Consider the following 25,255-nt stretch of genomic DNA (forward strand, 5'->3'; position numbering starts at 1 on the left):
ACTCTTAAAGTCGTACAATAAGAAAAAAATTTTGAGATATATTTAAAAACAAATTGAATCCATTTAAATGGGATACATATTATTTATTGTGATAGCTTTATTTGTTATCTGAATGTTAATTGCGGTTTATTATGTCGTATGTTGTGTTTAGACAGATGTAAATATGTTGATATATAAGATGGGTGTTATTTTTAAGAGCAAAATGATTGGAACGTAGCTAATAAATATATTATTTATGTAAAATATATAAATGAATTGTTATATATTAAAAAAAAAAAGAAAATGTTGTAAAATACTAGGTGTATTCGGTTTTTGGCATTGTTGTTAGTTTTTTGGTTAAATGGCGAAAGAATGAATATTTTTGGATTAACACTAAAACGGTCACACTGGTCACCTTGTCTGCAGTTTTCTGCGCGCACTTTAGCCGAGCGGCTGTTTGTACGGTCGAATAAGTTCCATTTGCGGCCACTTGGCATTGTTTTTATGGTGTCGTCGTTCGCTTGACGCTTGTATTAACCAAAAATTGAATGATCCAGTTTGAATTTTCTGCAAACAGATTGCGCTGTTTATTGATTTGTGGAAATCGGTAAAAAAAAAATAGTGTTTTAGCTAGCATTGGCATCTGCATATGCATATGCGTGTGTGCGTGTGTATTTAAGTGTGAGATGGCGAAAATCAATAACAAAGCAAAGTAAATAAAACGCAGGCGAAAAGTGCATACGAAAGTGGCTGTGGCAATGCAAAGAAGAAGAAAACAGCGGCCGCACAGTTCTGTTGAGTGAGAAAGCAGGCAGCTTCAGGCCAGGCCCAGTAGTTGTAGTTGTAGTTGTAAATACATACAAGTGGATCCGACGTGACGTGAATTTGTAAAGTGCGCCGTTATAAACGCAGCTTTTGCTGTAGTTGTTGTTGCTTTATCTTTTGTCGCTGCCGCTGCCGCTGCTTCTGCCTCTTCCCCTGTGGCCTCGCATTTTGTGCGGACTCTTAAAAACTCTGCGCTGCCGCTGTTTCTTAATGTTATATATTTTCTGTGTTATGTATATATACATATATTTTAATTAATTCCCATTCTGGTTCTTTAGCTGCGAATAGGGTCAAAATAAAACACGCAAAAAGCGTTTTAATTCCGAGTAAAAAATACAAAGAGAAACAATTTATAAGCGTGTCTGTCTTCTGTCTGTGCCTCTCTCGTGCATCTGTGAGTGTGTGTGTGTGTGTGTAAACAGAAGAACGCGCGTGATTCATACCTTGATACACCGGGGGCGGCACAGGAAAAGTCGTCGACTGCGCGTGTTGTTGTTGGCCCGAAAGACACGGACACGGAGTCCGTCCATTGAACTGCCGCGGCTGACGGCAACGGCGGCGACGACGACGACGGCAACGGCTGGTGCTGCTGCTGCGACGCGACTGCGACGCAATTGCTTCCTGGCGAAACGACAACAACAACAACAACATGGACAAATGTGAGTATGCTTGCTCTAAGAACGCGATGACAAAAACGAAGAAGAGGGACACGAAAAAAAAAAAAAAAACTATAAAATTCGTGCCTTGCTGCAGTTTTGCTTTTGTTATTGTTGTTGCGGCGCTGCTGCTGCTGCTGCGCTGCTGCTGACACTGCCGTTGGCTATGTTTTTAGGGTGGGTCCATCTATGCCGTTTATCTATGCCTTTTGCACTCTGCGCTTTGCGCTACCATTCGCATTGTTGGGTGTGTCTCAGGGTGGGCGTGCAAAGTTTCTAGTTTCTAGTTTTTTTTGCTCCTCCACAAGGACATTAAGACAACAAATTTACGATTGTTGTGGCTGCAACTACAAATTGCGGTACTTAGAGCTAACGTTAACGTACGCTGTTCATAGATTTTAGATTCGCGCAGAGGCTTAGCCTGGCTTAAGTCAATTAAGAAAATAATAAAAAAAGATTCGAAACCAGTTTTACAGTTGACTTTATTTTTTATTACTTTAAAAAAATGAATTTGTTGTTGATGATTTCATACAGCAAAGAGTTAAAACAGTTTTTTCTCTAATGTTTTTTCTTTTTGTTTCGGCTGCGAACGTGCGGGATTTTGTTGGGAAACGTAATGTGAATGGCTAAGACAAAAGATTTGGCTTTGTAGAAACTGAATCAGGTAGAAAAAGTGTTTGTGTTCCAGAAGCAGAGTTGGTAAACGCAGCAATATTAATGGCATGACTCTAAGTACTAGACAAGTTTTGGTCTTTTGAGGTTCGTAAACCTAGTTTTGGAAAGAGCTTTATACTGATGTCGTACAGAAATTATGAGATTACTGATCAAATTCGATTTTCTTATAACAGTTTGTAGTTTTATCTAAAAAATATGTATAGACTGAGAGAAATATTTGTCTATACTATATTATGACTGTAAAAGGCCTCCCGTATATATTAAACTTTATATTTAGTTTATAACCCTCTAATTGTTAATCATTCGTGTGGGTTATAAAATACATTAATATACGAGATTTAGTCGCAAATTGAAAAACAAGTTTTTGTGTAACAAATGAGAAATTGAAATCATTTGTATAAATTTAATTTGAATACTAAAGAAAATAGAAAATATTATGTGTAATATAGCATTGCTATAATTTACTTGCTATAACTCACAGCTTAGGCTGTAGACTAAAACATTTAGTATATACGTATAGGTATGTTTATCTGCATGCATTCATATACACTCTTTATAACTTCCCTGATAGGGCTAGAGTAAGAGTCGTTGAGCGTGCAATAATATTAATAAAACATGGTTTTGTTTTCTTTGTCAACCTCAAGATTGTTCGAATGTTCAACGTTGTTGTTGTTGTTGTTGATGTCGCTGATAATGTAGCTGATTGGGTTGCATATATATTCAGCTTCCACTCGACACCCGGCCCCCATCTGCCCCATCTGATGATTTCTGTTGATGAACAATCCGAGGCAGACAATGGAGCTCGTCTGGAATGGTTTTGTCTGGGTCGCATTTGCATCCCGAACAAAAGACGCCGCTGCTTTCTTCCGTTGTTTGTTGCTATTGTTGCTGTTGTTGTTGTTGTTGTCATTGTTGTTGTTTTTAAGTGATTCGATTTGAAAACTAAAAGTGAAAAATCTTGAAGAATACAAAAGCGAAACAGCAGCAAACCATAAATGATGCTGATGACCAACAGGAAATGCCCAAACACACACACACACACACCCACAACGCTTTCAATACACTATACCCATTAGACATGATTAGTAATGGGTATATTGCTGTTTTGTAACATTCAGGGGAACACTCTAAAATATGCTTGATTCATAGCCACAGTTGGGTTCTATTTGAGTCAGAAACAATGAGAGCTAAGCCTCAATTAGTTTAAATGAAGTTTATATGTATATCTACAGATGTCAAGATAGATTTGGTAGTTTTTGGTTTTGATAGGAAGAAATTTATAACATAAGTAATTTCTACTATAACTTATAATAAATACCTAGGATTTAATAAAAATAAACAGCAGCAGTCGAGCTAATATACTCAGCCTGGTACAGCTAATATGAAATGTACTAGATATATTCTAGTTAGGCAGACTAAATTGTATCTTTCTCTAAATATCGGGAATAGTTGGTCAGAGTAAAGCTTATTCAAATTCTAATACAATTCTGAATAATTAACAACACATTTCCCGGGTATCTTCAGGCCGGGCATGCTCGCCTAGGGCAGAGCTCTATTGCTATTTTCATAAAATATTTTTGTGAAATCTTTATTTTAATATTCGTCGAATCGCTTATCAGTTGCGCCGGCTGCTATTTGATAAATTGTTTGTGGCAAGCCTTCTTCAGCCTTGTGTCTTGTGGGTGTGGCAGCTACATTTCTCCTCTACTCTTTCGCCGTCTTCTTCTTCTTCTTCTGGCTCGTGCTGTGCGTGGGCCAATGGCTTCAATCATTGCCCTGCCCAGCCCATGAATTGGCTGCCTTTGCCTGCATTTGCCTACAATTTCTTAGCCCTGTTCACATTAGCACTCAAAATCGACTGTATGGATGGATGGGATGATTCATCAGCTCTCAGGTTTTGTCACGACGATTGCGAATTGCAAAACGACGAACAGCTACAAAATTATGCGAGCTTTGTATACTTAGACTCTCGGCGGACACCGCTTCCCTTCGAATTGAGCAATCATTCGCATGCAAATAACTGTGAATGCATATTATTTGCAGTCCATTCGCGAGGGCTTTGAGTCAGCCCCAACAACAACAACAACAACAGCAACAAATGCTCGACGTGGAAGTAGCAGAAATGTGCGAGTATTTTTTGTTTTTGCTCTGCGCTAGTTTATCTTATCGCCAACTTATCAGAGCGTACATTTTTTTGTTTTTATTTTTTTACTATTTTTTTTTTCTTTTTGATTTTTTTTTTTGTTTTTTTTTTTTTTTTTTTTTTTTTTTACAAATTCATATGGTAACATATCGAGTTTTGCGTGTTAAATGCAAAACTTTTGTGCTACTCAACTTTTGTCTGACACTAAAAAAAGTTTATCAAGCCATTTGCTGCTCGAATAGGAAATATCTGCCTGTAATTGTGTTTGCCTATGAGATACCCTTTGCTATTTGAGTAATTGTTAAGTGGATGTGTCCTTAGATAATGCTATCTTGTAATTCTAATACATACTTATATTACACCGTAAAAGATCAAGTTTGCATGATAAAGAAACGGATAATTTCTAAAAAGCATCAAGATTGCAATTATTATATATAGAATAATAATTCATTTATGAGCTATATAGTAAATTAGCTTTTGTTCCAATTCTCATGGGACGTTTCTTTAGCCTAAACGGAAGTCTTCAGTTATCTTTAAAACATTTACTCGAATTTTATATGCAGAGCTAATATGCCCGTTTGCTTTATCAATTATTATCAGTGCATAAAACGTATAAATAATGAAAAACTATGCCAAGTTTAGTAAATGTTTGCGCTGCTTAAACAACCACACGTTATGTAAGTACATTTGTATGTGTGTATGAGTGTATGTGTGCAGGTATGAATATATCTAGCTCTGACTCCCTGTGTGTGTATGTGTGTGTATTTATGCTGCTTTGGCTGATTGGGCGACAGTTTGTAAGACATACGCTCTATGCTCTTTATCAGTCAATTGTTTAGGCATCATTAATTCTGGTCGCAAACAGTGGAAAATGCGGGCGCTTGGCGTCTCAGCCAAGCCATATAAATACAATCCAAACACATACACACACATACATACATATGTGTATTTGTAGGCATATCATTGAACTGATAAGCGGCGACTGAACTCAAGGCCTCGTCTTCAGTGTGCACCCTCTGGCCTCGCTCTGGCCGTGCGTCCGTTCAATAGCGTTCGACTGTCGCAATCGTATAATTGAAACTCAATAAGTGAAAAGTAACTGTTCTTTAAACAATTACATTTCCAAGAATTTTCCAGCGTTGAATGGAAATGCATTGAGTCAAGCTGGCAATTTGGTTACTCAATTCTAAACAGACGAATTGAAAGTACTTGACGACTGTTCCAGTTTTCTTTATTGTTTGTCGAGCACTAAAGAGTGAGTGCTTGAGCTGAATGGAATGCAGTGAGAAAACTTAAGTGTAAAGTGCATTCCCTCTTAACTCTACAAATTAGAGAAATGAAAGCTTTCAGCTTAGTAAAGTGAATTGAACAAAGAGCTAAACCTAATAGCTGTTTATTTATATGAAATCATCATATTATGGCTAATATAAAATGGCAATAAAATTTATATTGATAATTTTATTTCAAATTAAATTGTAGCCAAGGATCTTTAGCAAAAATCTTATTAACACAGTTCTCTTGATTGCATTGTATTTCATGCCTATCACATCTGGATTTCTTTCTTGGATTTAGTTCTTAGAGTAGAAAAAAAATCTTTGGATTCCTATTAGAATTTTTAGCCCCAACTTAATGGTAGATATCAAACCCATAAAAAGCAATTGAATCATTAATGCAGTATACATTATCTCCAGACTAATTATTTCTATAAATACCGCAGCATAAGTAACGTTTCGAAGTGCATTTGTTGTTGTTGCACGGCAAATGGAAAAGCGCTTTGTACTGAATGAAGTGCCATTAGGAAAATGTAATCAGCAAGAGGCTCTTAATGGCCAGTTGACCCGGGACTGCTAGTCAAGTTGCCCACTTGGCCCACGCCCCCACATGGTATATATATGGTCTTGAATCTTGTCTACAAACACACACACGCACACACTTTCCATCGTAAAGTCTTTTTTAATTAAACAAACGACGAGTTGCGGCGGCGCATAAATCAAGCGCATGCGTTTTCCAATTTAACTGCTTGGCCTTGGCAATGAAAAATGCAAAATGCGTGGCTGTGTGGGTGTATGGGTGTATGGGTGTCTGGGTGGGAAGGTGTAGGCGTTTGTTTGCTCAAGTGCAGCTGTGGGCGTGGCCGTGACGAATCACGCGTGTGACCGTGACACCCAGGCCAAATGACTTAATCGAGCTGCATGACACACAAATAGACACGCACACACACATATATACATATATAAATATATACACATTAATAAAACTCTGCTCTGATAAGCTTACACCTAAAATGCAACACACAAATGTACACACACGCACACACACACACAAATACTCCATATAGGGTAGCACTGAATAGTTTGTCTTTTATCAGCTTGGATTAGAGTGTCTAGGCGCCGTGATTCATGCATTGCGATAACTAAATAAATGACAGAAGCTAATTATTGAAACACACAATACAACGGGAAAATTTGTGAAGTTGCTCAAACATACACTTCCGCAGAGTATATAGATTTGATGTTAGAATATGACACTTTGAATGAGATTTTGATTTGTTAGACTCTGAGCTCTGAGCTCTCGACTTGTTGATAAATGATTTCTGAATCAAATATTGCATGCTGACTATGATTACTATATTTAAATCAATATTTATTTATTTATTAACTATACAGTGGCTGGTTAGTGTATTCCAGTTTCGGCAAATTGTATACTTTGCTTGTTTTGTCAACATTTTGTTTATTTTGTCAATTTCCTCGTCATTTGGCACGCAATGTTTGCGGCTGCGACTGCGACTGCGACTGCGACCTTGGCCATGAGTTTTCCCCAATTACCGTTACATGTCAACTCGAGTAAGCATGAAGGTCGTAAATGTAACAAAGTTCAAGGACACAGCATTGAGTCCTGCAGCATAAAGGACTTTCAGAGCTGGAGCTGAACGTGTGTAATCAATTGGCCTAAATATCTGATAAGCGAGTCATTATATTGTAGTTTCTGAATTTATTGTATAGAGATAACAATTAGTCGATATCATACACAAATTATTTGTTTAGTAAATGCTGAAGGAGGCTTATTTGTTTAGTAAATGCTGAAGGAGGCCTTTTCTTTAAGCTTAACGAGAATAAGTTTACGGTTAACTTCAATGTAAAGTTCATTGGGTATATTTCTTTCAAAGAGAAAAGTTGAAGTCTTGAATGCAATATATTTTTTTCATTTCATGTTTTATCTAACTTTCTCGTTCTTAAAACCAATTAATTTTAATCTTGTTTATTTTCCGTTTACCCCGCGTTTGAATTTGTTTATATTATTTTTATTTTTATGTCATCCCGCTTGACCTAGTTCTAAAGAAAAGTTGTCATTTAACATTTAACCCTTAGCTAGCGCCACATAAGCCAAGCCTAGTTAATTTTCCACCTGCCCTTTCACCCCAGTTGGCTGACAGGCCAAGTATAGCTGAGAAAGTGAAGCATGTTTCTCAATTTATTGCTGTCCGCCACGCCCCCCCATACCATTTTTGGCTTCTTTTAAGTGTGTTAAAACTCAGGCAAACGCAATATAACATTTACGGTTCATGGCCCAAGCGATATAGACAAAGCCAGCCAAAAACTGATTCCTAAGCCAATTAGCATGTGTTTCTTCAAGTGCAGACGAAATGGGGGGAATTTATCTTCACACACACACACCCACAGCTATGCGAGGTGTTGGTGTGCCGCGCGAACCGGTTGAACCCTCTGCTCGCCATACCTGACTGCTGCAGCCAGGTGTGTGTGTTTTTTTATGCGGCCAGCAAATTGATTCATTTCCATGCGTCACTCTGTTAACGGCCCAGCAAACTCTCTCTCTCTTTCTCTCTCTCAATTTAGCGGAATTGTAGACAGCAGCTCATTGAAAGAAAGAGAAACATCAATGGTAATCTATTGCTATCAGAGCTGGATAATGAAAAGGTCGAGAAATCTATTAATCATCCACCTAAGGTTCAAGAATCTTACGCTTCACACATATGTGTATTCATATGCTTACGATTGTATTTGAGTTAAATGATATATTCTTGAAGGTAAACAAGTAAGTAATCAAGCATAAAGGGGTTTACTTTCTTGGTTTCCAAAGAGCTCTTTAATCTCTTCTTTATGCCGCAATTCACGCTAGATGAGTTATCATTTTCTTTTTATTATTATTTAATTAATTGATAAAACTTCAGTAGTAGCCTTGGGTAAGGTGACGTAAGAGTTGCGGTTTTCTCATCGCCTGATGTAACAATGTGGTGTATGCATGCAAATTATCTTATCAATGCTTTGAATTAGCATAAATTCCATTCTGACATAGTTGTAAAACACTTGCTTCTTAGAGCATTTGCAAGTCGTATTTGGTGGTTGTAAATCGATCGAAACTGTGATAAATTGTTCATATTTATGATTTGCATATTTTTATGGCAAATTTAAGCGTTGCGACTTGGCGTTTATCTATTTTTATTTTTTGTTTCTTTTGTGACATTGGCTCAGCCTTTTAAGCACAGCGCATCCCATTTACAGACGCCCACTGCACACATAAACGCCCTCTGGCGGTCAAATGTGCGGACTACAAGCTTGTCATTTTCTTCAATTTTGACACATTTGCACGATTTCCCAGTTGGATTTTTCACACGACTCCGCGCGGCATGGCCGTCGCCTCATTTTTCAGCGGTTGTCGCTCATGTTGTTGTTGTTGTATAAGTAGTAGTAGTAGTATTAGTTGTTCGTGGTGGTAGTTTTCACCACTTAATGCTGCAACTTTTCACCATTTCTCAGCATTTAGCTGGCGCGCCTCATTTCACAAGCAGCGCTCTGGCTCGGTCGTCGTCGTTGCATGCTTCCCATTCTACAATGTTGATGTATGTGTGCATGTGAATATATGTATGTGTGTGTAGTAAGTTTACATTTATAGTTGTTGAGCTTTGTGGTTGCCGTCTGTTGGTTTATTAAAGCGCACATTCAGATGCAATGTGTTTGGCCAAAAGAAAGAAAATATAAAAGGAAAAAATAACGCTCAACAAAAAAAGAACAAATGAGAAATGGCAGAGCGCGACTCATAGATGCCCTGTATAATAAAGACAATGTGATTGCATTTCTTTGACACTAATTCCATTCTAATTGGTGTAGGCTTATGGAAAATTAAATAATGTAGAATTTGTTAGGCTTAAAACTCCAAGTTAAATATCAATTTTTCGGCTTAGACTACTTGGCCTTAAAAATGATCATTATTATTAAATAATTAACCAAAGGTATTGTCTAATTAAATTTATTATCTAATTGGTCTAGATGTCTTTAGGAATGAAATATAGAATTGAATTTTTAATAACGTAGAATTGAGTTAACTTAAAGTTCAATGCCTAACCCAACTGCACTTAGCCTAAAATAATAATATTATTACTACATGAATTATCATTAAATATAGATTTGCTTGTTAGCCAACACATTTCAATATGCCCCGTCTCAGTCAGTTTACAGGGTATTTGGCGACAGTAACAGAAACCACATTAAAGGTTCATTTGGCTGTCGCTTTGTTTGGCTTTGGCTTTGGCTTTGGCGTGGGGTTAAACTGTGACTGAAATACGGCCGTGTTGGCCCAGTTACAAATCGGCAGCGACTCCAGCACTTTTGCCACTTCTCTTTGTCGCCACTCTCTCTTTCTCCTGCTCTCTCACTCTCTCTCTCTCGCTCACTCCATCTGGTCTTGTGCAACTTTTAATGTTGTCGTCGTCTGCAAATAAAGTGAAATTATTATGTGCGCCACACAAAGCAGCTTTAGATTGCTTTTGGCAGGCACTTGACTACGTTGGTGGTCCGCTTCTCTCTCTCTCTCGCTTTCGCTCTCTCCTAAATGGCCCCGCACACCTTTTGGCTGCTCTCTTTTCGTCACATTGAAAGCATTTCGATTCACTTAACAGTCCCTCTTAATTGTTCATTATGGATGTCGTTAGAGTCAGTCCGCATTAGCAATTACACACTGCTAAATGTTTTACACTTAGTGACTCAAGTGACGCATCCATTTGCCCATTCCCCATGCAATCTTCAGCATTGGAGCGTACACACATCATTTATTGGAGTTGTGATCGTCTGTTTATAAAAGCGGCTCTGTCATAAGACACATATAGAACATAACGTTCAATTGGAATTTATTTATTTGCTCACCTTATCGCATACCCTATGAATTGTCTGAAGAGGGAGTTCCTGTGTACCTCTAAATGGTCCATTGTGTTTGGTTCTTTATCAACAATTTATCGTTTTCTAAGGTATTTATATATTTTCTATGGTTATTTAGTCACTTATTCATTTCTACTTCAAGTTGCTTATCAACGTGTTTATTGTTTATCGCAGATTCTAGTTTCCTTTCGCACGCTTCTCTGAGTCTTAAGCCTATAAATGTTTCCGTTTATGACTTATTATGTGTCTCAGTCGTTCTAATAAAATATAAATATGTATGTATGTATGCTTAAATCATAAAGCAAATTTTATAGAAAATGAAGCGATGCGTGCGGGGGCAGCAGCCTCCAATACCAAATAAGCTCCGATCTCTGTTGTAGTTGTTGTAATTCAAATTGTTTCGAAGGCGAGCGAGCCAAGCGTTGGTTGTACGTGAATTTGCTCTTGTTATATTATTATATTATGAATATGTATATATGTTTGTGAATCGCCGTCTTTGGCATTGTTATGATGCGTCATGGCAAGTTTTTATACCCTGAACCCATTGAAAATGGGAAATCAGGGTATAATGGTTTTGTTGAAATGTATGTAACAGGCAGAAGGAGGCGTGGCAGACCCCACAAAGTATATATATTCTTGATCAGGGTGACGAGCTGAGTTGATTTGGCCCTGTCCGTCTGTCTGTCTGTCCGTCTGTCCGTCTGTCCGTCTGTCTGTATGTTTGAACGCGTCGATTTCCGAAGATATAAGAGCTAGAGACTTCAAATTTTTTGTAAAATGTTCGTAATTACAGCGCGGATATCGAGTTTATCATTAAAATTCGATAACTCATCCCGATCTTTTTTTATCGATAAAAACCCTTATCGAAAACCAGTTATAAAATTATATCTTCTACACCTTTATTGCTAGAGTCTCCAAATTTTTTATATATGCTTATATGCAATTTATACAATTTCGGTTTTTGTTAAAATTTACCCCCCACCTCTAAATTCACCCCCTCACCCTCACTTTTGTAAAACGCGTATTTCAAATACGAGAGACTTGTGCTTTGGCAATTACATGCATATTTATGTTATAATCATAATCTGAAAGTTTCATGAAGATCGTACGTCCACAAGAGAAGTTATTAAACAATTAAGTTCTCATAGTAAGCGCACACTGCAGCCCGTGCATGTTTATGCGTGGATGCTTGTGTGTGTATGTGTTTGTGTATGTGTGTGTGTTTCTTGTGTAAGCTGAAAGACGCGAAAAATTATTGAAATAGCTAGCACTCCAAGGGTTCAGGGGATCTCGTAGTCGAGCAGTCTCGACTAGAGCTTTCTTACTTGTTTTTTTTTGGGGGGGGCTTCTGGTCTGTGGTGTGAATGAACATAATTATGGGTTATAATGACTCTGCAATGCGCTACAATTATCAAGTAATAGAAAAATTTAGAGTGAAGCTGAGAATAGGCTAAGGAATTAGTTAGAGATGGAAGCTGAAAATTATTTGTAAAATTATAAATAAAATATATTTGAAACTATTTTACCAGCTCGCTATATCTTTTGGCTTATACAGTTAAGTGAAATTTATTATTCTCTTTCCTCAAATGAGTATGCCGCCCATTATTATCAACAATTACTCATCATAGCAAATATTTATAAAGATATATATATGTATGTCAAGCAAATGTTTTTAATGACATCATTTTAATTGACCACAAATCTCGAGTCTATATTTGATAAGAATTGTATACTGAAGCAAGAAGAAGAAGACCTTATATCATATCAAATGGCACAAAACAATGCGGGGTTTTTAATAATTCACTTGACATGGGCCACAGTCACTGCCAGCAGTAATCGTTAACCCAATTTTGACGCCTAGTTGACTGATGATGCCCACGATTCGCTTCGTATTGTTATACCCTGAACCCATTTTCAATGGGAAATCAGGGTATAATGGTTTTGTTGAAATGTATGTAACAGGGAGAAGGAGGCGTGGCAGACCCCACAAAGTATATATATTCTTGATCAGGGTGACGAGCTGAGTTGATTTGGCCCTGTCCGTCTGTCTGTCCGTCTGTCCGTCTGTCCGTCTGTCCGTCTGTCCGTCTGTCCGTCTGTCCGTCTGTCCGTATGTATGAACGCGTCGATTTCAGAAGATATAAGAGCTAGAGACTTCAAATTTTTTTTAAAATGTCCGTAATTACAGCGCGCATATCAAGTTTATCAATAAAATTCGATAACTCATCCCGATCTTTTTTTATCGATAAAAAACCTTATCGAAAACCAGTTATAAAATTATATCTTCTACACCTTTATTGCTAGAGTCTCCAAATTTTTAATGTATGCTTATATGCAATTTATACAATTTCGGTTTTTGTTAAAATTTACCCCCCACCCTTAATTTCACCCCCTCACCCTCACTTTTGTAAAAAGCGTATTTCAAATACTAGAGACTTGTGCTTTGGCAATCACATGCATATCCATGTTATAATCAAAATCTGAAAGTTTCATGAAGATCGTACGTCCATAAAAAAAGTTATTAAACAATTAAGTTCTCATAGTAAGCGCACACTGCAGCCCATGCGTGTTTATGCGTGGGTGCTTGTGTGTGTATGTGTTTGTGTATGTGTGTGTGTATGTGTATGTGTGTGTGTATGCGTTTGTGTATGTATGCGTGTGTGTGTGTGTGTGTGTGTGTGTATGTGTGTCTGTATGCGTGTGTGTATGTATGTATGCCTGTGTGTGCGTACGTGCCTGTGTGTGTGTGTGTGTGCGTGTTTCTTGTGTAAGCTGAAAGACGCGAAAAATTATTGAAATATCTATTGCTCCAAGGGTTCAGGGGATCTCGTAGTCGAGCAGTCTCGACTAGAGCTTTCTTACTTGTTTTTTTTTTGCTTTGTGTGTGTGTGTTTTTTTTGGTATTATCATTCCCATTCCGAGCATAGCTCCAAATATGGAGACAAAGAGCGTGTCATGTAACTTTTACTTTTTAAGCATTTTTTTTTTGTAGGAAAACAAACAAAAATGTGAGTGTCACGTAGCGAAACGATAGACAACACTTTAGCCAGTAGGTGGGGAGCGAGGGGCGGGCGGCAGATAGACTCGGCGGGATTGCGCAATAGTAAATATGTGCACCTGGACATTGCCATTAAAAATTGCGCGTGTCCCATATAAGGCTCAACCCCATTGGCTTACTAATTTCTTGTATCTCTCTGTCTCTTTCTTTGTTTCTCTGCAGCAATCTGTGCAATAGTGGAGTACGAGTATACTGCCAAGGAACCAGATGAACTGGATCTACACAAGGGTGCCATCATACATCGCATCAAACAGATGCCCGGCGGCTGGTGGCAGGGCACACTGAAATCCTCCGGCGTAACGGGCATGTTTCCGGATAATTTTGTTCGTGTGCTGGAGCCCAGCAGCAATGGCAACCACAGTGATGACAGTGCGGCGGTGCAGCTCAGGTTGGTGACGCAATCAGCTTAACATTCAAATGACATTAGTTATTTTATTTAATTATTATTTATTTTATTTAATTAATTATTAAACGTGAATAATAATATTATATTATAATATGAATAAGAGAACGATTTATATTCGATTTTTTGTGAAGATGAATTGTTTCTGAATTTAAAAAAAGAATTTAATTTATATATTTTTTATTCTCTGAATTTCAACATTTAAAGTTTTTTAAGTTGAACTTTTAAACTCCTCGATTAACAGCTAGAATTTAAATGATCTATAAAGCAAATAATTCCTCTGATTTATTCTCTTTATTTTATTGTCTCTCACTAAAATTAAATTTTATGTTTAAGCATTTAGTTCTGAGCACATATTCTAAAGCCATCTTTCAGCTGGTGTCATTGATTGTAAACAGAATTAGTGAATGCGCTCTCTCTCTCTCTCTGTCTTTCTCTCTCTTTGCATACATTTACACATATATAATTTGTGCACTCTTTTGTCTCTCTCTTTTTATTTGAATTTTGCGCTCTTAGGGAGAAATCAGCGACATCGAACCGTCGCTGTAAAGTCATCTACAGTTACACACAAGTCAACGACGACGAACTGACGCTGGCCGTGGGTGATGTCATTGAATTCCTAGGGGAGGTATGTACACAGACACATCCACACACACTCACACACACAGATTGTCCATGTGTATGTGTGCGTACATATATATATAACCACAAACCGCATACACTTAGTGCCCACAACCCCCATTTAACCTCTTTGCCAATAAGTTTTGACGCAACCCAATAACACAGAACTGAAAGCGAATATGAATATACGAAAAAAGAACGTATTTTTGTGCTGTTTTGCTCTCATTTAGGTCGAGGAAGGCTGGTGGCGCGGACGTTTGCGCAGCAAAGTTGGCGTATTTCCCTCAAATTTTGTGCAACATATCGAGCCATCGCCGATTTTGGCCTCCAAGCGGCCGCCAACCATTGGTGCAACGGTCACGACATCGGCGCTAACAGCAAAAGCTGCCAACGTAGCGACAGCAGCAGCAGCAGCAGCGACAACAACGGCAACAACAGCAGCAGCTGCTCCTGCAGCAGCAGCGGTTGCACCTGCAACTACAGCCACAGCAAAGCAATCGAAAAACAAAGCCACGGCATCCACAGTCGCTGCGAGTGGAGCAGCTACTGCTGCTGCTGCGCCCACGTTACCACCGAAGCCACATCGCGACATTTGTCGCGTGGAGTTTCCCTATGCGCCGCAGAACGAGGACGAGCTGGAGCTCAAGGTGGACGACATTATCAATATCATCAGCATGGAGCTGCCGGACAAGGGCTGGTGGAAGGGCGAGCTGAACGGCAAAGTGGGCGTCTTTCCCGATAATTTTGTCAAACTCTTGACGCCCTCAGAAGGTGAGTGCGCACAACGACAACCAGAGCCGTCCATATTTATATCATTCATCGCATTCATTTGGCATTCATTGTCGATGAGTTTTGATTTGGTCTGTCAACTGCATCATTCATCGTCAGTCATTTGCCGTCATTAGCTCTCATCCGCATCTTCGTAGCGGTGCATTTAATTGGATGCAATTTTCCCCAAATTGAAATTTGAAATTGAAAACTTAAGCCCGGGCCGACCAGATCGTCAATTGACGTGACGTCCCCAACTCGTTCCATACAAAAGTCAATAAACGTTTCGTTTCGCTAATTGAATTAATTAAAGAAAAACTTGTCGAATTTGTGACGAGTGTTAAATGAAGCCGTAGTCGTAGTTAAAGCCACGCAAGCAACTCTATCCCACTGATAAGATTGTTACCAAAATGTAAATGAAACATAGTTTAAATTTAGCTACACTTGTGATATAGTTTCTATAATAAATCTTTCTACTTCATAAAGTAAATTTTATAGTATATCTATATTTCAGGAAGTAAACGTTATAGTATATCTATATAAAAAAGAACCCATTTATCAATAACTGATAACACTTTGTTAGCACTGTGATAGTTTGTAGTCCTAGGTCTTATTTTGATATATTAAGACATGTAAGACCCAAGATAACTCTGGAGGAAGTTATCGGGGACTTTCCCATATATATCTGCTGAATAAATGAGTTGTATCTAGAGTGTTTTGTTGAAGAAGATTATAATATTCTTAGAGGGTGAATATTAAAACTGGTATACATATATGCATATACCAGAAGTTCGGTTAACTTTGCAAAGTTTAAAATCTAGAAGGTCGTTATTTTGTCTCGGCTAACAAGCTTAGCTAATGAGTTCAAAGTATTAGCTAGAATATATATGTATATTCCCTATAGACAGTGCCTTATCGCATTTACGCTTTGTAGACTATATAGATCTATAGATTGTGCACAAATATAGAAGTGACAATATATGTACAGTTATAGTTGCATTCCTCTATGCATCTTTCGTAGCTCCTCCAAATAGTTCGTAGGACTTCTAGCCCAAAATTCGAATAGTCACATCCCACATCAGTTTAGATCCACTTCACACACACACACGCACACACACACCCATATATTCACATATGCACAACTCGACTCGACTCCACTCGACTCATTTCTTCAACATATTTAAAACGAATCACTGCATACAACATCATCTCAACAATTATATATACATATATATATTTTCCATTTTATGTTTATTATTACTTGCATTTTGTTGAACGACTTTTATTAGCATTTTGTTTACGTTTCACTATCGCTCTTATGTCGACTTTCTTGCTCTACGAGTAATTCAAGATTTTATTTGTATTTCTTTATTTTACTTTATCTTCTTCTTCTTCGTCTTCATTTACTTATATACATATATACATATCTGTGATGTGTCGTTGTCTCTGTGTAATTTTCCTCTACACTTTTCTCCCTCTTTCTCTTCTACTCCTCTTCTATCTCTCACTACAATATTTCGTGTGTAATAAAAAACTCCATTGCAACGACAACAACGGCTAACTACAACTACACTCTGCTACACGACACACCATACTCTACACTCCACACTGCACACTCCACTCGACACACTCAACACACACGCACACCCACTGCACTCTGATGTTCCGGCAGCGCCTCTGCCCCCTCCGCGTCCACGGCCACGCACACGCCGTGGTGGGGCAGCGGGTCCGGGAGTGGGAGCGGGACCGCAGCGCGGCGGCTCTTTCGAGTTCTTGGGCGCTCGCATGGCCAGCTTTATTACGACGATTTGTATGTAAACGAGTTTTTCCAGTGGCAGCCTCAAGAGTTTTTCTTTTCGTTTTTGGCCAGTTTTCATTTTCCTTTCTCCGTCGTGCCGCGAGGCCTTTTCGATGTGAAATGGAAAATCGCTTGGCTCTTTTTGGCCATGTACATAATTTCTATGATTTATTTTCCATTTTCATTATTGTTATTATTTATCTACAATCTCGAGCTGGCTTTCTTTGGCGCCGGCAATGCTCTCGAAAAATTAGACACAGTCTCTACTCACAGCCAAAGACGCGGAAAATCTTAGCCAAAGCTCGCTTGGCATCGTTTTCCTTAGCCACTGCCAATGCGGTTTTTCATGTTTGTTTTCGCTTTTAGTTGTCAATTTGCATGGCTAAACTTGTTTATCTTATATATATACATATATTTATATTTATTTATACTTTTTTGCTAGCCATTTGCTTTGCCTTTGTTAAACATTTTCTTTTGTTGCCTCTGAAACGTTGGCGTTTTCTACGCGTTTTTTTGACGCTGTTTAAAACGCGCAAACGGCGTTGACTCAGTTACCTAATTAGTTGGCTGATGCTTTGCATTTTATTTCACCTATTGTTCATATATGTATATAGTTATATATATATATTTATATAAACATATTTGAATCGTCTCACGTTGCATACTTTGCGGTAGCCTGCAAAAAATATAATAGTTGATTTAAATCGATTTTTATTTTTGTTGATTTTGCACATTTTGCTGAGTTATTTGGCCTCAACTAAATAGCAATTGAAGCTGTTAAGTATTTGGTTTTAAATTCGACCCATAATCGGTATAAGTATGTTTTGCTGTTTGTTTTTGATTTTTTGCACAATCCCCATATAATGTCTATACTCTTTAAATTATTAGCTAAAGTACAATATTAAATTTGTTTCACTAATTCCCAGGCTGAAACACAATGGTCTAATAAAAACATATTAACTGCCTATCATATTCAAATAAATTTTAGAATCCTTGCCATTCAGTAGAACATGTTAAGAGTTAACACAGATAGATTCTGAATATAATTTTCACATTTTGAAAGTTTTTATTATTGCTTAGAAGCTCCTGCCTCTTCCTCTTCTTCTTCTTGATAGCCTACATTTGAGTAGCATAGAGTGTATAGAGAATTCGTTATGGTTGAATGTAGTTTTCGCATGTAAATCAAATTTATTTTTATTTGTATTTTCTGGCTTTGCTTTGCCATTAGCTTTTGTCAACGTCGCAGTTCCAAAGGCAAAAGCAAAACCAATAACAACAGCAATCACCACAGCGCCAAACCACCTTCGCTTGAAGCAACAACAACAACAGCAACAACAAGCAACACAATATTAAAACATCAGTTGTAACTGGTTTCTGTGCTTCGTTTATTGTTTTTGTTGCGGCTTTTGTTCCAATTTGATGTTGCGCTCTTTGCTTTCGTGTCTCTCTCTCTGCATGTCTCTCTGGGCTCGCTCGCACATAATCAACTTGATCATGAGCGCTGAACTTCATTATGGGCGCACATTAGGCAGCGATTATCTGAGCCGAGCCCCGCAACAACAAAATGCGCGCGCTTCACTTGTCGGCAGCCGCTCTCCACTCTCCGCTTTCCACTCTCTGTTCTCCCCTCTTCACTCTCCACTCTGCGATCTTTGCTCTCCTCTATCTGCACCCTTCCATCATTGTTTGATTGTTTTAGCTTTTGGCTTATCAACAATGTTGCCAAGAGAGCTGTTCTCCCTCTATCGCTCTCTCTCTTGGACTGTGGCTCTCCCAAGTCCGAGCAGCGCTTGTTGTACCTTTGCCAGCATTTTTGTTTACCTTTTTGGCTCAGTACGTTTTGATTTCTTGACCATTTACGTTATTCAATTATATATTTCTTTTTGGTGCGGCGTCAAGTTTATTTTTATTTTTATTTATTTAATTTTTTTTTGTCTTTCTCTGGTGCTGCTGTGATTGGTGCGTGTGCTACAATTACCGTTCTTGCGGATTTCTTTTGCTGCTTTCTGCAACTGCATTTGCCACATGGGCCGAAGCCATGGAGTTTAGCTAATTGGCAACTTTTTGTTGCGGTTTGCGAGTTGTCGCTTTGAAAATTGAAACATATAATTAAATACACACGCATGTGTATATCTGTGTGTGTATGCGTGTGCGAGAGATTGATGATTAGCCTGTTAAAAGTTAAAAAGTTAAAATGAAACGCAGTCATCATTAAATCAAGGCAGGCAGTCAAGTTTGTTGCCTAAGTCTTTAGTTTTTTTGTGCTTGTGCGCGCGCTTCGCTTTGCCGCTGGCAACGGCACCAACAACAAAACTCCAATGACGCTCAATTACTCAATACTTAAAAATAAAAAAAATAAACATATCTTATATATTAAATTTCAATTCGCGCACAACTTTTAACTGTTGTTGTTGTTATTGTTGTTGTTGTTGTTGCTGCTGCTGCTTATGCCTGTTTGTCATTTGGTAGCAGTGAAAGTCGTCAGCGCATTCGCTTTTGCCATTTGCAATTATCAACGGCTCGTAGCCAAACTGTCTATTCTATGGCTAACTTTTTGTTGCCATTTATTTGTCTGTTGTCCATTTTCTGATTGTTGTTATTGTTATTGTGATTGTTGCTGTTGCTGTCGCTGCTTTGTTTTGCCTGACCTTTACACATTTAAGCGTTACTCAATCAATGTGTGCTTCGATTTTTGTTGCCATCAACAGCATTTATTGCCGTTTATTTATGTATGTATGCGCGCCTCGCACATTTGCTATTTATCTTAAGGCGTTTGTAGTAGAGATGTGAGCGTGTTTCTTCACGTGACACGCACGAGAATTAGTTGAGGCACTTAGTAATAGACAGAAATTAGGTACAACTATAAGCATATTTTCTGTTAAAGTAGATCAAGTTAAGTCATTCACATAATTTGATTTCTTTATTTTTCGAGGAGCAATGATTTTATTCCGTTGTTCTGCTTTAAGCGGATCTATTTTCCCCCTCATAAACTGTTTTTTGAACTGTTTACATAGAAAAAATAAGTCAATAACGAATTTCTAACAAATCTTGTTAAACCTTTTATAGTTTTCAATAATAATTTATCACATTATTTTGCTTTTCAAGTATGATTTATACTTTTGTTTTATAAATGTTTATTCGCTTAATTTTTTAAGAAATTGATTTTAAAATTCTATGGAAAAATTCGGATATCTTTTCATAGTTTTAAAGAGATCTTTAATGGTTAGTTTAATACTTTAGAAAAATTTGAAGGTTTTCCCATACCCTAAAAAGTTGAACTAGTAATTGACTTAGTAATTATCGTTAGATTCCCCATAGTGTATATTCAGATGTTGCATGTGTTTGTGCGTCTCACGCACGCATCTCTAGCTGATCACTTGTAGTTGGCTGTGTGTGAATTGGCTTTTGCATTCGGCTCCTACGCCACTAGCGCTTTGTTTGACAACCACGTTAATTTATTGACATTTGGCAACGGTTGAGCGGCGAAACTCGTTTCGTTGTTTGCATTATCGCTCAGCGCAGCTTAGCTCAGCTGTTGCGGTAGTCGCTCGGCGGTTGCCATTCTGAATGTTAGTCACGCCGATGCTCGCGACGTGCTCATCTTTAATAATAAACACAACCCATCACATCATAGCACAGCACAGCACAACGCAACACTCGTCTCAAGTTGACCCAACTTGTCTCGTCTGGACGGAACTCAACTTGAAGTGCGCGATTTGTTGCTGTTGTTATTGTTGTTGTTGTTGATGATGATGATGATCAAGCGCTGATTGTTGCTTTTGGGTGGCCTAAAATGCAGCCCACATTCAGCGATGAATACAGCAACTCCATTGTCTAAACTGATTTCAACATATTTCTGCCCTTTTGCAGTCGCGCCTATTAACGAGCCATCAACAGCAGCGGCAGCAGGCACAACGCAGCAATCACAGCGCAAGATAAGCAACACGAGCCACATGACCACAACGAACTCCAGCAGCAGCAGCAGCACCACCACCACAGCGGTGACGCAGCAGCAGCAGCAGCAGAGCAGCGCTTCAACCACATCGAAGGTCTATATCAAGAAGACGGGCAGCAGCAGCAATTCCTCCACAACGGGACGCAAGGAGAGCTTCGGATCGCGCGACTCCCTCAATGATATACTCAGCGAAACGGGTCTGCCGATCGGCACTGTGGCCGCCCAACGCAAGTCGCTGGAGAACAAGAACCTCGATCTGAGCAAGCTGCCCGGTGGCGCTGGCAAGCAGCAGGGCGGCCAGATCATAACAACAACAACAGCAACCACTAGCAACAGCAGCAGCAGCAACACTTCAGCCTCGGCGTATGCGGAACTGCGCAAGAGTCTGGACAATATGGATGAGAAAATAAAGTCGCCAACGCCGCCGGCGGTGGGCAAAAAGCCAAGTGTGCCGCTTAAGAAGACGCCCACGGGTGGAGTCACAGGTAAGTTGGCAAAATTCAATTGAATTGGAATTACTCAAAGAGCAAGCGCTGCAGTCAAAGGCAGTTAGAGTAGTAAGTGGAAGGCTTAACTTGTGACTTCCCAATAAAAATGCTAGAGTTTCAGCTTTGTTAAATGTTTAACTGTATGTGTGGGTGTTTTCGCTTGAAGGCCATAAAAAAGTAAGTGCTGCAGAATTGGGACTTGTGCACTGAGAATGTGAAGGAGCCGTAGAGGGAGTAGCCATTGCAGCTCAGAAAGTTTGCGATTTGTTAAGAGTCAGAAAACCACTTCAGGCAGTGACAGTAAAAGTAGTTCGGGTGCAATGAAACTGGAGTAGAAAAAATTAGTTGTATGCTGCGAATAAGTCGTAGTTGCAATAAAAAAATATATAGGAATATCATTCAACTAATCTTAAATGAACAATTTTATAAAAATTACTATTCGCTTCAAATAAGAAAAAAAAAAGAAAAGAGTCATAGAAATGTTGTATAAAAAAACAAAAACCACAATATAATTTAAAATGTTATATATATACATATATAGCAGGAGTAATGAGTGTAGTTAATGTTTAATATTCATAAAAAAATAAAATAAATCAGTTATAGGTGAATTAGATACGGCAAAGCAACTCTTAGAGCTAGTAGAAGCAGTAGAATCACGGATGAAGTCGATAATTAGCAGAGGTAATAGATAACGTTGAAAAAAAAATAGAAAGACAATTATGGAGAATGAACGCAAATGGAAAAATAAGCATAAAGAGAAGTCAAAGAGTGAATGGAAATAAGAGATGTGGCAAAAGATGAATTGAAATGACGATTTATATAACTGATACAGAAATATATAGTTTCAGTGGTACTCTAGCAGTTCACAAGATCTTAAGTGTAAACACGACCTTAAAATTGGCAAACTCTTTGAGTGATTTCATTCAGATTTCAATTTCAATTAATAATCATCTCTCCCTCTTGCTTTTGCAGGCGGCATTCTGGCCGGCGGCATGAAGAAGAAGAGCGCTGAAAGTAAATTAACCAGCGCCGTATCGCATGACGTCTCCGATGGATTGACTGGCAGTAAACTCTTAGGCGGACAGCTGCCCGAAGCGGGCGCAGCTGGCAGTGTGGTTATGAGACGTGCTGCTACCATAGCCGTTGAGGATACGGACTTTGATCGTGTGGAGCGCGGTTCAATACTGCAGGACATGCGCGCGGGTCGCGTCAAGGCGCCCAAACGACGACCGCCCTCGGCGGCCATCAATGTGGTGGGTGAGAGCAACAACAATACGGTGTATGTCAACGGCAGCGGCATGGCCAGCAGCGCCAGCGAACTAAGTGAAGATGGCGGCGCTGGCGGTGTTGGTGGCAAGCAGGCGACAGGCTCCTCGGATGACAATTCGATGGGCGAGGAGCCGCAGCTGGCCAAGCCCAAGCCACGCGAATGGGAAAAGAAAAAGGCACCCTGGATGGAGGAGCTGAAAGCGTCGCAGGTGACTCGTAAAAAGACCTCGCCCAACGTTGAGCCCCGTGGCGGCCCAGTTTCCGTTGCTGAGCGCACCTCAAAGCTGTTTGCAAGCGAGCAAGCGACAGTCGTTACCAGCAGCAGTAGCAGCAGCAGCAATACGACTGCAACGAAAGTGCAATCGAGTGCGGTGACCTCCTCTAGCATCATGCAGCAGTCCATGATCGTGGAGAGCAGCACCAGTAGCAGCAGCAGCAGCCAAAAGATGGAGTCAGCAACCACAAATATTATAAACAGTAGCAGTAGCAGCAACAACGGCCACGATGCCATCATGTCCAAGAGCATGTCTGCAGCAAAGGCGACGGCGACAACTGCAGCAGCAGCAGCAGCAGCACCAGCAGTAGCACCAGTTGCCGCACCCACTGCCATGAGCAGCGATGAGGAGTCACGCGCGGCACGCCCCAAGAGCTTGTCGATACGTAATCGCAGCGTGTCGCCCCTGGTGAAGACGAGCAATGCCAGCAGCACGCAGCAGGCGGAGAGGAGCACCAGCAACAATGTCAGCGTGAACGACAGTCCGGCGACAGCTTTGCTCAACAACCATCAGAGCAATGCCGATACCCTGCCACGAGTGCAAGAGCTCGAGTGCCGATTGGAGAAGCTGGAGACGACGGTGTTGACGCAACAGCGCACCATCGAGGAGCTGATCCGGACGCTGCGCGAGGAGACGGAGCGCGTGCGGGTGCTGCGCGGCGAACTGGACAAATACGCGCAGTGCGTGACGCAAGTTTGAAGCAGCTTGGAGTTCCAATCACTCGGAACTCAGCCAAGTTCTGCCCATAGTCGTGCTTGCACCCAGATTGTTGTTTTTTGTTGGCCCGCTTAGCTGTGTGCGATTGCTTTAGAGATTTCTGTAGTTAAAATCCATTTTAGCTAGCCTTAATCTATGTGGTTTTCTTAAATAGAAGCGAAAGTCGTGAAATGAAGCTGTCAATAGAACTTATTGTTTATTTTTACATTCCAATGCTTGTCAAACCGTGTGGCAAACCGTATCGAAGACAATCCCAATATTGTAGAGCGTATACGAAAATCAAAACTGAACTTGTACTTATCAACCGAAATATCAAATTTCAATGTTAAATCCCAGCTAGTTCACAGCGAGCTGCCTTTTATCCATATATCCAGTAGATAACACTATAAATATATATAAACTATATAATTCTATGATTATGTTCATTTTTGATCATTTTGCCATTTTTTGTTTAAACTCAAAAATTTGGTATAAATTTGCATGCTGCATAAATGTTTCAGTTCCAATACGAAGTACATATATACGTATATATCTGTATATCTATATATATATATTTTTGATAAGTATTTTTTACAATTTTCTGAAAACATTGTGGGCATTGTGTGATCTTTTTTAAATGAGCTGCGCTTTAGCATAAGCATATATCCCAATTACAGTTTGTTTTGTTCATATGATTATGATTATTTTTATGATGTATTAAAGTTATGAAACATGTACTATAAAATATTAAACACATATAAATAAATAATAAATGTTCGATGAAGATGCCTAAAGATTAAGTAATCCAAATAAATAATTAAATTGAAACGTTTGATTGTCTCTTTTGGTTTTTATTCTTTCATTCTTTCTTTCTTAACTCATCTGATATTAACTCGTCAATTATCAATTCATATCATTAAGAAATCATTCCAATTAAAACTTAGAAAATATATGTGTAGTTGCACTTTAGCTTAGCTTACAGTAACAATTTATTCACTCTACTCAATGGCTCAATATATAAATAATTTGTATTTTTTTATTAAACAGACAACAAACGCGTCGCGGGAAATTTGATAATTGGATGTTCTGAAGGAAAAAATTCAGCATTTGTCATTTTGTTTAATGAATGTACAGCAATTCCTTTTGTTTTTGTGATAAGCTAAACTTATATTAAAATATTGTGCATTTGGAACGTTAAATCATTTAATACAAACAAAATTATTATTATTAGCAAAATGTTGCAAATTTATTTTGATAATATGATATTTAATATTGCTTGTAAATACTGTAAATTGATATATGGCTTGATAATAAACATTAACCATAAACGTATCAACGATTTCCGATATTATATTTCTATTATGATGGCTTAAAGTGACATGAAATTTTGAGATTTGAATTTCCGCTAGTGTGGCGGCAGTCGATAAATTAAAATTGGGCGTTCGCAGTTAACTTAACGCAACTCAAACTTGCGCT

The 25,255-nt window shown here is 38.8% G+C and overlaps 1 protein-coding gene across 6 annotated transcripts; it reads left to right on the top strand.

The window, feature by feature from the left end:
- The first annotated feature begins 386 nt into the window (after positions 1-386).
- On the top strand, positions 387-25,111 carry cindr (CIN85 and CD2AP related). 6 transcript variants are annotated; one of them, XM_018015614.2, is made up of 9 exons: positions 387-691; positions 1,083-1,463; positions 13,669-13,894; positions 14,426-14,537; positions 14,761-15,301; positions 16,971-17,108; positions 20,967-21,536; positions 22,512-23,763; positions 24,827-25,111. In XM_018015614.2, the coding sequence occupies exons 2-9, from the start codon at positions 1,454-1,456 to the stop codon at positions 24,867-24,869; spliced, it is 2,892 nt and encodes a 963-aa protein (XP_017871103.2). In that variant the 5' UTR covers positions 387-691; positions 1,083-1,453; the 3' UTR covers positions 24,870-25,111. The 6 variants fall into 6 exon arrangements, with proteins under 6 accessions (XP_017871103.2, XP_017871111.2, XP_089318706.1 ...); XM_018015622.2 differs by having other exon boundaries at positions 387-586; XM_089462580.1 differs by lacking the exon at positions 1,083-1,463 and having other exon boundaries at positions 387-586.
- Positions 25,112-25,255: the final 144 nt, after the last annotated feature.

This window comes from Drosophila arizonae, chromosome 2 (assembly GCF_054131065.1).
Source record: "Drosophila arizonae isolate 15081-1271.41 chromosome 2, UAZ_ARI_1.0, whole genome shotgun sequence".
Lineage (NCBI taxonomy): Eukaryota > Metazoa > Arthropoda > Insecta > Diptera > Drosophilidae > Drosophila > Drosophila arizonae.